This window comes from Oncorhynchus masou, chromosome 26, assembly GCF_036934945.1.
Source record: "Oncorhynchus masou masou isolate Uvic2021 chromosome 26, UVic_Omas_1.1, whole genome shotgun sequence".
Taxonomy (NCBI): Eukaryota; Metazoa; Chordata; class Actinopteri; order Salmoniformes; family Salmonidae; genus Oncorhynchus; species Oncorhynchus masou.
The window spans coordinates 16,077,530-16,092,641 of record NC_088237.1 but is presented as its reverse complement, the minus strand read 5'-3'; the positions used below and the strand labels follow the sequence as shown (position 1 = coordinate 16,092,641).

The window sequence follows — 15,112 nt, the reverse complement described above, 5'->3', positions numbered from 1 at the left end:
TTGTATAATACAACACCTGTAGCTGGACTTTACTAACCTCCTGTTATAATACAACGCCTGTAGCTGTACTTTACCTGACCTCCTGGTATAATACAACCCCTGTAGCTTGACTTTACCTGGCCTTCTAGTATAATACAACACCTGTAGCTTGACTTTACCTGACCTCCTAGTATAATGCAATACCTGTAGCTTGACTTTACCTGGCCTCCTAGTATAATGCAACACCTGTAGCTTGACTTTACCTGGCCCCCTAGTATAATTCAACACCTGTTGCTGGACTTTACCTGGCCTCCTAGTATAATGCAACACCTGTAGCTGGACTTTACCTGACCACCTAGTGTAATTCAACACCCGTAGCTGGACACCTGTAGCTGACCTCCTAGTATAATACAACACCTGTTGCTGGACTTTACCTGACCTCCTAGTATAATGCAACACCTGTAGCTTGACTTTACCTGGCCTTCTAGTATAATACAACACCTGTAGTGACTTTACCTGTCCTCCTAGTATAATACAACACCTGTAGCTGGACTTCACCTGACCTCCTAGTATAATACAACACCTGTAGTGACTTTACCTGACCTCCTAGTATAATACAACACCTGTAGCTGGACTTCGCCTGACCTCCTAGTATAATACAACACCTGTAGCTGGACTTCACCTGACCTCCTCGTATAATACAACACCTGTAGTGACTTTACCTGTCCTCCTAGTATAATACAACACCTGTAGCTGGACTTCACCTGACCTCCTAGTATAATACAACACCTGTAGCTTGACTTTACCTGGCTTCCTAGTGTAATACAACACCTGTAGCTTTCAGATACCCCAATTAAACCTTATCACACAGACACAGTGCACCCTATCCCAAGACACACACACAGTCTCAGCCTGTTATGACACTCTACCCTGCCCTGGGCCAGCCCATGTGAGTCAATAAGAGTGTGTGCTCATTCTGCGTTGTCAGCGAACACACAACAGCTGACTGCTCTGTTTTGTCAAACAGACAACTGACACCCAAATACATTTAGCAACTTTAATTCAAGGTGGACTCGGATGAACACGATGTTTGCTCATAAAGTGATTGTTTATTTGGCTTGTTTAGTTTGTTGAACACACGCACACACACTCATGTGATATTAGCCAGTGTGAATACTGGAAGTCACCCTTTCTCCACCTCTAATGCTCTAGCTAACCTGACGTTCTCCCTTCCACCCTCTGATCCTTCTGTTTCACCCATTTCCAAAGCTTGTCAAAAAGAAATCCTGTCTATTATTTATCATCTGATCCTCCTTTTATAGGCCGTTCTCGAAGAGGCATTTTCACACCGGATCATCTCATCCACATGACTCACCCTCCATAACAGAGTTTTGATTTATTTATGCTGAATTTGCTTCCACCTGACCTTTTTTCACACCGCAATCTTTACCTGGTGGCAAATCTCAATGTGGGTAAAAATAGGACAGTATAAAAATATATATAATAGACCTATAGAAACTGCAGCAGTGGGGGATATAATGTGCTAGATTTTTATGTAGCTTTAATTGACCTTTTAACACACACACTGGAGCATGAGTGGCCACAAGAGACACAGAGGATCTCCGTGTTGGCAGAGAGCTGATGGGTTGAGGGGACTGAATGGCAATGAAATGGACTCTGTGATAACCATGCATGTTTAGTGGGCTCAATGACACCCAAGGGACTGGGTAGTTGACACACACCATGGCACGCACACACTCTCGTTTCGATTTGACTCAAGAGATTTTGCGTTTATGGGTTATATAATAACCCTTGTCTATAATAAGGGTTTGCATGAGAGGTGGACAGACAGGTGTGAGTGTGTGTGTTTACTAGCTACTGTATGCGGCTCAGTGAGTAGGACTGGTAGACCTCATGTATTTGCAGAACAGGATCAGGGGGGAGTGGAAGGCAACCTTTCCTCTTCATGGGGCGGCAGGGTAGCCTAGTGGTTAGAGTGTTGGTACTACTAAACGAAAGGTTGCAAGTTCAAATCCCCGAGCTGACACGGTACAAATCTGTTGTTCTGCACCTGAACAGGCAGTTAACCCACTGTTCCTAGGCTGTCATTGAAAATAAGAATTTGTTCTTAACTGACTTGCCTAGTTAAATAAAGGTAAAATAAAATGTTTTCTCCTTGATATGATAATTGATCAAATAACAGTGATTCTCCCCTTCATTGTTTTTTTGTCATCAAGCCTCTTGCATCACGCCAAGCAACGTGTGTGTGTGTGTGTGTGTGTATGCGTCCGTGCGTGTGTGTGTTTCTATTTTACAGTTACCTTTTATTTCTTTTTGTTTCTCAGATAACGTTTACTTAAGAAAAGGTAAGCAGCCCTATCAGTCTTCCTGACGATCTCGCCTGCCTGCCTGCTAGTTCTTCTCATCAAGGAAAAGTCTAAATGGGATCCTTGGGGCATCCAACTCTGACGTCACCCCCATTGAAGTTGACTTTTAAAACAGTTGTTGGGGTTAGCTAGGGTTTTGGTTAGGTTCAGGGTAGGTTAGGGGTTGGGTTTAGGGTTGGGACGTCCCAAGGATTCTGCATATCACTAACCTTCTCAGCGTTGCATGTGTGCTTCCTTTTCCTCCTCCTTGTCAGCTTACAGGAAGTTGCCTCAGAGTTTGTTTGATTGTTCCCCCCACCCCCCGTCTTTCTGCATGCCCCCTGTATTTCCCCATTTCTCACCTCTCACCCACCTATTATTTTGGAGGGATTGATGATAGAAGTGAGGCCAGCACACTTCTATCTGTATTAGGGGGGTTCTTGAATTACAGTGGCATTTGGGCATGGCATTTTGGTAACATCAAATATACCTTTTAGGTCCATTAGGAAATGGAGTCCGCAAATTCTCAAATCTAAAGTCGCCAATACTTTAAAAATATTTTACCGTGATTAATCATTTTATTCATGTTATTTCCTTTCACATACATTGACTAACATCAAGTGACACTGTATTTAGACACACCAAATTATTATTTTTGTAAAAAATGTATTTCACCTTTATTTAACCAGGTAGGCAAGTTGAGAACAAGTTCTCATTTACAATTGCGACCTGGCCAAGATAAAGCAAAGCAGTTCGACACATACAACACAGAGTTACACATGGAGTAAAACAAACATACAGTCAATAATACAGTATAAACAAGTCTATATAGGATGTGAGCAAATGAAGTGAGATAAGCGAGGTAAAGGCAAAAAAAGGCCATGGTGGCAAAGTAAATACAATATAGCAAGTAAAACACTGGAATGGTAGATTTGCAGTGGAAGAATGTGCAATGTAGAAATACAAATGTGGTGCAAAGGAGCAAAATAAATCAATAAATACAGTAGGGGAAGAGGTAGTTGTTTGGGGTCAATTATAGATGGGCTATGTACAGGTGCAGTAATCTGTGAGCTGCTCTGACAGCTGGTGCTTAAAGCTAGTGAAGGAGATAAGTGTTTCCAGTTTCAGAGATTTTCGTAGTTCGTTCCAGTCATTGGTAGCAGAGAACTGGAAGGAGAGGCGGCCAAAGAAAGAATGACCAGAGAGATATACCTGCTGGAGCGTGTGCTACAGGTGGGTGCTGTTATGGTGACCAGTGAGCTGAGATAAGGGGGGACTTTACATATCAGGGTCTTGATGACCTGGAGCCAGTGGGTTTGGCAACGAGTATGAAGCGAGGGCCAGCCAACGAGAGTGTGCAGGTCACAGTGGTGGGTAGTATATGGGGCTTTGGTGACAAAACGGATGGCACTGTGATAGACTGCATCCAATTTATTGAGTAGGGTATTGGAGGCTATTTTGTAAATGACAGCACCGAAGTCGAGGATCGGTCAGTTTTACGAGGGTATGTTTGGCAGCATGATTGAAGGATGCTTTCTTGCGAAATAGGAAGATCTAACTTTGGATTGGAGATGTTTGATGTGAGTCTGGAAGGAGAGTTTACAGTCTTAACCAGACACCTAGGTATTTGTAGTTGTCCACATATTCTAAGTCAGAACCGTCCAGAGTAGTGATGCTAGACGGGCAGGCAGGTGCAGGCAGCGATCGGTTGAAGAGCATGCATTTAGTTTTACTTGTAGGTAAGAGCAGTTGGAAGCCACGGAAGGAGAGTTGTATGGCATATTATTAATGGAATCTTCAAATGTATGACATTCTAACAGGGGAGATATGCTAATACTTAAAAAATATATATAGACCAGTCCCCGATAACAGGTTGCCACTGGAGAGAATGCTCAAGGTCCTTGTCATCAATGATTTTCAAGGTGGTAACACCAATGACATTAAACTGATGGACATACATTATACTAGTTTAAAAAATAAGGTATTTTAATGGCCTTCTTTGTATTTGTTGATATACACAATATATTTAATACATTTGTTCATTGTTCAAAATAATAGGCTTATCTATCTATCTCTAAATCTCCAAACCATGTCTCTACACCTCTGCACATCACCAGTGGGACAAGCTAATTTGCTAGGCCCCAGTAGTATCTACAATGCATACAAATAGATGTGTTTCAGTATAAAGGACCTATGTACACACATTCTGTGGTAGTCAGTCTCGCTGTTGTTTATAGGCTCTGTTTTAACTGGGGAGTGGGGCAGAGTTCAGAATATAACTTTGGAATGTGTGTATGTGTGTCAGTGGTGTAAAGTAAAAATACTTTAAAGTACTACTTTTTTAGTATCTGTACTTTACTTTATTTATATTTTTGACAATTTTTCCATTACTACATTTCCAAAGAAAATGATGTACTTTTTACTCAATACATTTTCCCTGGCACCCAAAAGTACTTTTGAATGCTTAGCAGGACATGAAAATTGGTCTAATTCAAGAGCACATCCTTGGTCATCCCTACTGCCTCTTATCTGCGGACTCCATATACATGCTTCGTTTGTAAATGATGTCTGAGTGGCATCTGTAAAAGAAAATGGTGCTGTCTGGTTTGCTTAATACAAGGAATTTGAAATCATTTCTACTTTTACTTAGTATATATTTTGCAATTACATTTACTTTTGATACATAAGTATAATTAAAATGAAATACTTGTACTTTTACTCAAGCTGGATTTTACTGGATGACTTTCACTTTTACTTGAGTCATTTTCTATTAAAGTATCTTTCCTTTTCCTTGTGCTGCTTACGCCAAATCCTGACTCTGCCATCAGCATGACACAACAGGGACCGGGATTCCATGCCCACTGGAGCTGCTTCTTCTTGTTTTTAGCTGATAGGAGTGGTACCCGGTGTGGTCTGCTGCAATAGCCCATCTGTGACAAGGGTCGACGAGTTGTGCGTTCCATTCTGCACACCACTGTTGTGCTTCGCCATTATTTGCCTGTTTGTGGCCCACCTGTTAGCTTGCACCATTCTTGCTGTTCTCCATCGACCTCTTTCATCAGCGAGATGATGCCCACAGGACTGCTCCTGACTGGATGTTTTTGGTTTGTCACACCATTCTCCTTAGACTAAGTTGTGCGTGAAAAGCCCAGGAGGCCGGCTTTTTCTGAGAACCTTGAACCAGTGCTTCTGGCACAGATGATCATACCACGCTCAGTCGCTTAGGTCACTAGTTATTCCCATTCTAACGTTCAATCAAACAGTAAATGGATGCTTGTCTGCCTGCTTTATATAGCAAGCCACATCCACGTGACTCACTGTCTGTAGGAGCGAACCATTTTTGTGGATGGAGTGGCCACTGAATGTGTTTTCTTAATAAATAGCAGTGAAAAAAAAACATTTATTTGTCATGTTAAATCAATTTTTAATGGTGCCAAAGTCAAGCAACCACATTTACTACCACAATTCAAGAATGACCCATTATTGTTTTTATCCTAGCACCGGTATTCTCAAGTTCAGGATGTGCCTATCACCTTCCATTTCCACTAGTGTGTATTACCAGAATTAAACTGACAGTCTTCCACTAGACAGCAGGTGTCTCAGCCTAGGATCTTAGCTTGTCTAGACACGGCTGACACTCTGCCTGCTCGGCACATTCTACAACACATTCTCAGAATTCACCAGAATTACGTGTGGTGTGTGTGTGTGTGCATGTGCATGCGGGGCTCTACATTTATATTTTTAATTGGTAACACTGGTGCGCCTAACTTAAAGTTAGAAGCACCACTCTTAAATGTGCACACAACACAATGTCACAGATGTCTCAAGTTGAGGGAGTGTGCAATTGGAATGTTGATTGCAAGAATTTCCACCAGAGCTGTTGCCAGAGAATCTAATGTTCATTTCTCTACTATAAGCCGACTCCAATGTCATTTTGCAGAAATTGGCAGCGTGTCCAACCGGTCTCACAACCGCAGACCACGTGTAACCATGCCAGCCCAGGACCTCCCCATCCGGCTTCTTCACCTGTTGGATTGTCTAAGACCAGCCACTCAGACAGCTGATGAAACTGTGGGTTTGCACAACCAAAGAATTTCTGCACAAACGGTCAGAAACTGTCTCAGGGGAGCTAATCTAAATGCTCGTCCTCCACACCAGGGTCTTGACCTGACTGCAGTTTGGTGTCGTAACCTACTTCAGTCGGCAAATGCTTACCTTCGATGGCCACTGGTTTCAACTGGGCGAGCGGTTTGCTGATGTCAACGTTGTGAACACAGTGCACCATGGGGGCGGTATGGTTGTGGTATATAGTATTATGGTATATAGTATTATGGTATAGGAAGGCATAAAGCTGCGGACATTTTATCGATGGCATTATGGCAATATGAATGCACAGAGATACCGTGACGAGATCCTGAGTCTTGTTGTCGTGCCATTCATCCTCCTCCTTCACCTCATGTTTCAGCATGTGTTTGCTTTGCCCTAGCTAGTGCATTTTAAGTAAAGGTAACATTAGCGATGAGTTTCCTTCAGACTAACTGGCATTTTGCAAAGAGCAAGATTCACAAACTATTATGATAATAGAGAAAACGACATGGGGATTCACATTTCGAAGCTATGTGGAAAGCGGCATCGTTGTTGTTTTGGAACAATCTGTTGAGTGACATGCTGAGGGAAACAGTCACAGCGTGGAGAAACTGTCCGTGTGCTGCCTCCCTGTTGAGTGACGGGGTGGGGCTTCAGCCTGTCTTGGTCATATCAAATCAAATTTGATTTGTCACATGCCCCAAATACAACAGGTGTAGACCTTACAGTGAAATACTTACTTACAAGCCCTTAACACATATTTTTCTTAAAACTGCATTGTTGGTTAAGTAAAACCATAGATGAGTAAAAAATAAAAGTAACAAATAGTTAAAGAGCAGCAGAAAAAAATAACAATAGTGAGGCTACATACAGGGGGTACCGGTACAGAGTCAATGTGCGGGGGGCACATTAGTCGAGCTAATTGAAGTAATATGTACATGTAGGTAGAATTAAAGTAACTATGCATAGATTATAAACAGAGTAGTGGTTCCAACGAAATATTGTTGCGCTTGACATTTTTTCAAAATTCGCACAAAAGTGTGTGTGTGTGTGTGTGTGTGTGTCAGGAGCTTTGAAGGAATCACAAGTTTAGTCATGTGATAACAGCGCTGTTCTCAGAACCCCACCGAGGTCATTTGCATAATGCATTCACCACACTCACTCCTTCCTGCCAGGACCTGCTAGAGAGGAGGCGCTGAGATGGGGCTCAGGCCTACTTCACAGCTCTCTCTCTCTCTCTGTCTCTCTCTGTCTCTCTCTGTCTCTCTCTGTCTCTCTCTGTGTGTGTGAACACTCTTGACCTGCCTCTGTCCTTAATAGTGCAGGAATGAATTCTTAGTTGGCAGGAAAGACTACACACACATCAACATGGTCAAAGACAAGCCAACTAACTAACACTAGGCAGTCAGAAAGAGCAGGACTGATTTGATACCCAAATGACCCATCCTCCCCATCTCCACCACTCGATTTGCAACCGCTTTGTATTTACTTGGTGTGTAGTGTGGATGGGTGTAGTCCCATCTCCAATCTCATTTGCTTGATTATGTAACTAGTGCTGGATGTATTTAGTGTGGGCCAGTCTTGTTCTCTACCTAGCCCAGGTGATATTAAGTTTAGCCATGCATGTCATTATTGCTGCCATTTACAAACTCCCCAACCCAACTACACACACTTCTCACACACACTCTTAACCCCTTACGTCCTGGGGAAGTAAATTCACCGCACTTACTGTAAACACATCTGAGTTCATTCATATTCCATGGCTGTCTCTTATTCACTCCTGACTTCTCATCAACATGGCTTTACGTTAACTAGCTAGGGCTGTTGGCTGTCATTCAGTGACTATTGAGCTACAGTTCTGACTATAAATAACATTCACCTGTATCTCTGCTGTTGATTTTTGTCTTTCTACTTTGAGTATTTTGATAATTTTTCTAAAAGGTAGTTTGTTGTCGCCAACCCACCTGGTTAAACAATGGGGTATTTACTAGCAGTAGATTACTAGATTGTTACTGGTATATATTAAATCCTGATCTAGGGTCTGTGGTTATACTATTAATTCAGTCTTACAAGACCCCCAGAAGACTTGCATCTGTGTGGTTTACTATGCCACTGTAATAATACTCACTAGATATTATTCACTGTGTGAGACTGAGAATAAATCGTCTAATTTGGTCCCATTAGCCCTGATTAGAATCTGCTGTACTGCTGTGATCACAGATGAAAACATCCCTCCCTGCCATGATACAGGCCAGACTTGTTCTTTTAGTAATCGCTTTGATTATCTTAAATACGCTTTTGAATTAGCCTTCACTGTCTGTTTACACAATGGCTTGTTGTTGGATATGCAAATCAGATATTTTTTTTTGGTATGTTGAATATTTGTTTGGATGTCTCCCAGTGTAGGAGAGGAGAGGAGAGGATGAAAGATTGAAGAGAACCACCTCTCCCCTTTTCTAAGTAAATTATGCAGTTATTGTTTTGTGGAAGTCAGAATTTGCCTCCATGTCTATCGCCTGGAGGATGGGCAAGACAAAGGAAAAAATATATAATTTACATGCAAACTAGTACTGTAACTACATTCTGGACCGGAGGGGGCCGAGGAGGTAGAAAAGAGAGGGAGAGAGAGAGGGGATGGGCAAAAGTTCAGATGCCGAAGCAGCAGCCTGCATTCTGCACTGTGGCCTATTCTAAATGGCTTGATGACTAATCTAGCAGGATCTGTAAAAATAGTTGATCTATTTCTGCACACCGGAGATCAACAGGAGCACTGTGAGTGTGTGGAAAAAACACTATTATTAACCAGGGGTGGTGTGGAGAGATGCACTGGGGCAGAAGGACATTATTTGCACCATGTATGGAAAAAGGATCGGTCATGTCCCGAGACAGTGATTTGTTTGTAGGAAAATGAATTGACTGTTTCTCTAAATCTGGCTTCAGAAGAATATGCCAATGAGAGAATATAAAATGAGGGGAAAATACCTCTGTTCTCTCCCATAGGAATGAATGATTCTATTTGTTTTCTAAGTGTGGCTTATTAACATGTTGCAGTGTAATACTCCATGATCTGGGCTACTGGCCACTAGTCGTTCTACTGTGACTCGTGTCACCTTTCCACGATTAGTCAGATATTCTCAGAATCTGTGCGTCCAATTGGTGACTTTAAACCTAGAGCATTAGATGTCTTTGGAGAGGGGTGGATAACTCATCACTTAAAAATAGATTACTCTAGTTTTGAGTTAGAGGTGTGTGTGTGTGTGACTTACTAGAACCACAGAGTTTCTAAACCACAGAGCTTCTAAACATCACAAGACTTCCGGAAACAATTGCGAAACCGACCAAGCAGACCAGGCTGGTTTTTGGGGTTTGATAAGTCAATGGAAGAATTGAAAAATTGTGTGTCAAACACCTGCGTAATGACTTGAATTGTCAATTAATTTTGGCCCGCTTCCATACCAACTGTATACTTGCATTACAAGTCAAGCAGTTGTTTTTCAGTATGGCTCTTGCGCTGTTTGAGTTTGACACCCCCACCTGAGTTGTTCATTTTCTTGAAATCTAAAGGCACAACCTCGATTCGAGCCAATTTCTTAAGTAGTTGAACATATTACCGTGTGAAAGTGACAAACTGAAACATTGAACATTTGTGTCAATAACAACTTTATATCAAAGGAGTGTCTTTTGATTTGACGGCCCGCACATGCTCAGTTCGGTGCGAGACGACTGTTAAACCTGATGGAGTGTTTCTATGCGTGGGCTTAGCTAGCCAGTGTCACCATGACATCGCCTACAAGTGTGTTTGGGGATTTCTATCGGAGAAGCAGTTTCTGCCTGTCTTTGGGAAGTCACTAGTCAGCGTGGAGTCAAAGTAAAATCAAGACCCACAATGCACCATGAATTAAACATCACTACTGTTGCACTGTGGGAAACAGAAAGTAGTGTAAACAAACATGTCCTATGCAAATGAGCAGGAACTAACCGTTTAAATGGCTCTGGAAAGGGTGATACGTGTGTGTGTTCATTCATGCCTGCCTTTTTCTACCATGCTCCCATTGTATCTCTCTAAACACCTGCGTATGTGGACTGCTCTATACTGTAGTGCTCTGTATCTAACTGTTTTCCACTGTTGTTCACTGCTTAGCCTGGTGCAAATATATGTAAATGCATTGTCATGTATGGTTTCGCTTGCACAGTACAGTATTTTTGACCGTCTATCTCTCCCTCTGTTCTGTCTCGTAGCCATCAAGGAGAAGTACAGTGACTGGACAGATTTTCTCATCCAGGACTTGACTGGCTCACGGACCGCACCAGCAAACCTACTGGAAGGGGTGAGTACTGTCTCGGTGGGAGTGTGACGGAGAACGAGACGGAGAGAACGAGGGAGAGAGATAATGAGACTGTGTATGCGTGTATTAACCATCAACACGTTTAGAGCTTTAGCTGATCTGTTGAGCTCTGTATGTCAAGCTGAAGTTTCACCCCAGATAATACCAGTTCCCTCTCAAAGACCAAAGACCAAGAATTAACACCTCTTGACTTATTCCATATTGTGTTGCCTTACAGCCTGAATTCAAAAATGGATTACATTTATATTTGTTCTCAACCATCTACACACGATACCCCCACAATGACTAAGGGAAAATAGGATTTCAGAAATGTTAGCAAATGTATTGAAAATGAAATACAGAAATATCTCATTCACATAAGTATTCACACGAGTCAATACATGTTAGAATCACCTTTGGCAGCGATTACCGCTGTGAGGCTTTCTGGGTAAGTCTCTAAGAGCTTTGCACACCTGTATTTGACAAATTTTGCACATTATTCTTTTCAAAATTCTTCAAGCTCTGTCAGGTTGGTTGTTGATCGTTGCTAGACAGCCACTTTCAAGTCTTGCCATAGATTTTCAAGCAGATTTAAGACAAAACTGTAACTAGGCAACTCAGGAACGTTCAATGCCGTCTTGGTAAGAAACTCCTGTGTATATTTGACCTAGTATTTTAAGTTTTTGTCCTGCTGAAAGGTGAGTTTGTCTCCAGTGTCTGTGGAAAGCAGACTGAACCAGGTTTTCCTCTAGGATTTGGCCTGTGCTTAGCTCTGTTCCATTTATTTTTATCCTAAAAAGATGGGGGATTTTTAAAATCAAACCAAACTTTATTTGCCACATGCGTTGAATACAACAAGTGCAGACTTTACCGTGAAGTGCTTACTTACAAGCCCTTAACCAACAGTGCAGTTCAAGAAGAGTTAAGAAAATATTTACTAAGTAGACTAAAATAAAAAGTAATAATAAAAAGTAATACAATAACAATAACAATAACGAGGCTATATACAGGGGTCACCCGTACAGAGTCAGTGTGCAGGGGTACTAGTTGAGGTAATCTGTACATGGAGGTGGGTTGAAGTGTACAGATAATAAACACCGAGTAGCAGCAGTGTACAAAAGGGAGGGGGGGTCAATGTAAATTGTCCGGTGGCGATTTTATGAATTGTTCAGCAGTCTAGTAGCTTGGGGGTAGAAGCTGTTGGTCCTAGACTTTGCGCTCCGGTACCGCTTGCCATGTGGTAGCAGAGAAAACAGTCTATAACTTTGGTGACTAGAGTCTCTGACAATTATATGGGCTTTCCTCTGACACCGCCTATTAAATAGGTCCTGGATGGCAGGAAGTTTAGCCCCAGTGATGTACTGGGCCGTTCGCACTACCCTCTGTAATGACTTACGGTCAGATCCCGAGCAGGCGGTGATGCAACCGGTCAGGATGCTCTCGATGGTGCAGCTGTAGAACCTTTTGAGGATCTGGGAACCCATGTCAAATCTGTTCAGTCTCCTGAGGGGGAAAAGGTGTTGTCGTGCCCTCTTCACAACTGTCTTGGTATGTTTGGACCATGATAGTTCGTTGGTGATGTGGACACCAAGGAACTTGAAACTCTCGACCTGCTCCACTACAGCCTTGTTGATGTTAATGGGGGCCTGTTCGGCCCGCCTTTTCCTGTAGTCCACGATCAGCTTATTAGTCTTGCTCACATTGAGGGAGAGGTTGTTGTCCTGGCACCACCTTGCCAGCTCTCTGAGATCCTCCCTATAGGTCGTCTCATCGTTGTCGGTGATCAAGCCTACCATTGTTGTGTCATCAGCAAACTTAATGATGGTGTTGGAGTCGTGCCTGGCCGTGCAGTCATGAGTGAACAGGGACTACATTAGGGGACTGAGAACGCCCCAGTGGCCCCAGTGTTGAGGATCAGCGTGGCGGATGTGTCATTACCTACCCTTACCACCTGGGGGCGCCCCATCAGGATGTCCAGAATCCAGTTGCAGAGGGAGGTGTTTAGTCCCAGAGTCCATAGCTTAGTGATGAGCTTCGTGGTAGGTTACCTTCGCTTCCTTGGGGACAGGGACTATGGTGGTCTGCTTGAAACATGTAGGTATTACAGACTCGGTCAGGGAGAGGTTGAAAATGTCAGTGAAGACATTTGATAGTTGGTCTGCGCATGCTTTGAGTACACATCCTGGTAATCCATCTGGCCCAGCGGCTTTGTGAATGTTGACCTGTTTAAAGGTTTTGTTCACATCGGCTACCGAGAGCGTTATCACACAGTCATCCAGAACAGATGGTGCTCTCGTGCATGCTTCAGTGTTGCTTGCCTCGAAGTGAGCACAAAAGGCATTTAGCTCATCTGGCAGGCTAGCATCACTGGGCAGCTCACGTCCGGGTTTCCCTTTGTAGTCCATAACAGTTTTCAAGCCCTGCCACATCCAACGAGCTTCAGAGCCGGTATAGTAGGATTCAATCTTAATCCTGTATTGATGCTTTGCTTGTTTGATGGTTCATCTGAGGGCATAGCGTCGATTTCTTATAAGCGTCCGGATTAGTCTTCCACTCCTTGAAAGCTGCATCTCTAGCCTTTAGCTCGATGTGGATGTTGCCTGTAATCCATGGTTTCTAGTTGGATATGTATGTACAGTCAATGTGGGAATGACGTCATCGATACACTTATTGATGAAGCCGATTAACATGCTCTTTGAAGAGGTAGGCTTTCAGGTGCTTTTGGATATGGGCAGGGATTCTGCTGTCCTAAATTTAGGGGGATCCTGGCTCTGGAAGAGCTTGGACTGGGCTGAGTGGGAGCTACCCTCCCGTATGGGTGGGACTGCCAAGAGACCAGAGGTGGCAGGACAGAGTGCTCGGGTTGGGGTGTAGGATTTGAGCATAGCCTGAATGTAGGGAGGGGTAGTTCCTCTTGCTGCTCCGTAGGTAACCACCATGGTCTTGTAGTCGACGCTAGCTTCGATCGGAAGCCTGTGGAGAGTGTGAAGGAACGGGGTGACATGGGAGAGCTTGGGAAGTTGCAGTTATCCAGACGGGAGATGACAAGTGCCTGGATTAGGACCTGCACAGCTCCCTGCGTGTGGTAGGGTCGTACTCTACAGATGTTGTAGAGCATGAACCTGCAGGTTTGCACAGAACGACAGGGTATTGTCCAGGGTCACGGTAAGGTTCTTTGCACTCTGGGAGGACGACACTGTGGAGTTGTGAACCGTGATGGAGACGTCTTTCAACCGGCAGGCCTTTCCCGGTAGGAAGAGCAGCTCCGTCTTGTTGAGCTTGAGGTGTTGGGCCGACATCCAAGCTAAGATATCTGCCAGGCACGCAGAGATGCGTGTCGCCATCTGAGTGTCAGAAGAGGGGAAGGAGAAAAGTAGCTGAGTGACATCTGCATAGCAGTGATGAGAGACCATGTGAGGATATTTCAGAGCCCAGTGACTTGGTGTATAGAGAGAAGAGGGAGGGCCTAGAACTGAGCCCTGGGGGACACCATCCATTTTACATTCAGGCTAGAACACAATAAAATGTAGATGAAGTCAAGGGGTTTCTGAAGGCACTGTACACACAGATTTGAATACTTTCCATCAATTCCCTTTTTCCCTCCCTCTCCATCTCTCTCCTCTTCCTCTCCCTCTTCCCATCCTTCTCTTCAGGCTCTGAGAGGGAAGAACACAGTGGATCTGATTGTGGAGGGTTCGGTGATGGAGGTACGGGACCTCACTGACCCCTACCTCTACTGGGCTGCCCGCGTCGCCCAGAACATTGGTGGGAGGCTCCGCCTACGCCATGTAGGTCTCCAAGACGACGCCCACGACACCTGGCTGTTCTACCTCGACGTGAGGCTCCGCCCACTGGGCTGGGCTCAGGAGAACCGCCTGTCACTGGAGCCCCCAGCAGGTAAGGGGTCATAGCTACATGAAGGGAGGGGCTCTGGGTCACATTCAGCTGTGGTGGGGTGAAACTGTGTCAACGTTTTTAGGACTGTTTTACACCGTTCAGAGCAGCTGGGAGTTTCCCTTCTCTCTGTTCAATATCATAAACCACCTTATCAAGTCTCTCTGTCTGTCTCTGTCTGTGTCTGTCTGTCTCTGTTTGTCTGCCTCTGTCTGCCTCTGTCTCTGTCTGTCTCTGTCTGTCTGTCTGGCTGTCTATATCTTTGTCTGTCTGTCTGGCTGTCTTTGTCTGTCTGTCTTTGTCTGTCTCTATCTTTGTCTGTCTCTATCTTCGTCTGTCTGTCTGTCTGGGAGTTTCCCTTCTCTCTGTTCAATATCATAAACCACCTTATCAAGTCTGTCTCTGTCTGTCTCTGTCTGTCTCTGTCTGTCTCTGTCTGTCTCTGTCTGTCTCTGTCTGTCT

General features: G+C 43.8%; 1 protein-coding gene across 6 annotated transcripts in view; it reads left to right on the top strand.

The window, feature by feature from the left end:
• LOC135514892 (scm-like with four MBT domains protein 2) overlaps window positions 1-15,112 on the top strand; it is a 58,504-nt gene that overhangs the window by 21,729 nt on the left and 21,663 nt on the right. For 4 of the 6 annotated variants that reach the window (XM_064938573.1, XM_064938572.1, XM_064938576.1 and 1 more), the window contains 3 exons: window positions 2,325-2,345; window positions 10,671-10,759; window positions 14,410-14,653. In XM_064938573.1, the coding sequence (XP_064794645.1) occupies window positions 2,325-2,345; window positions 10,671-10,759; window positions 14,410-14,653 (354 nt within the window). The remainder of the gene's footprint in view (window positions 1-2,324; window positions 2,346-10,670; window positions 10,760-14,409; window positions 14,654-15,112) is intronic. The other 2 variants (XM_064938574.1, XM_064938579.1) reach the window with 1 other exon arrangement.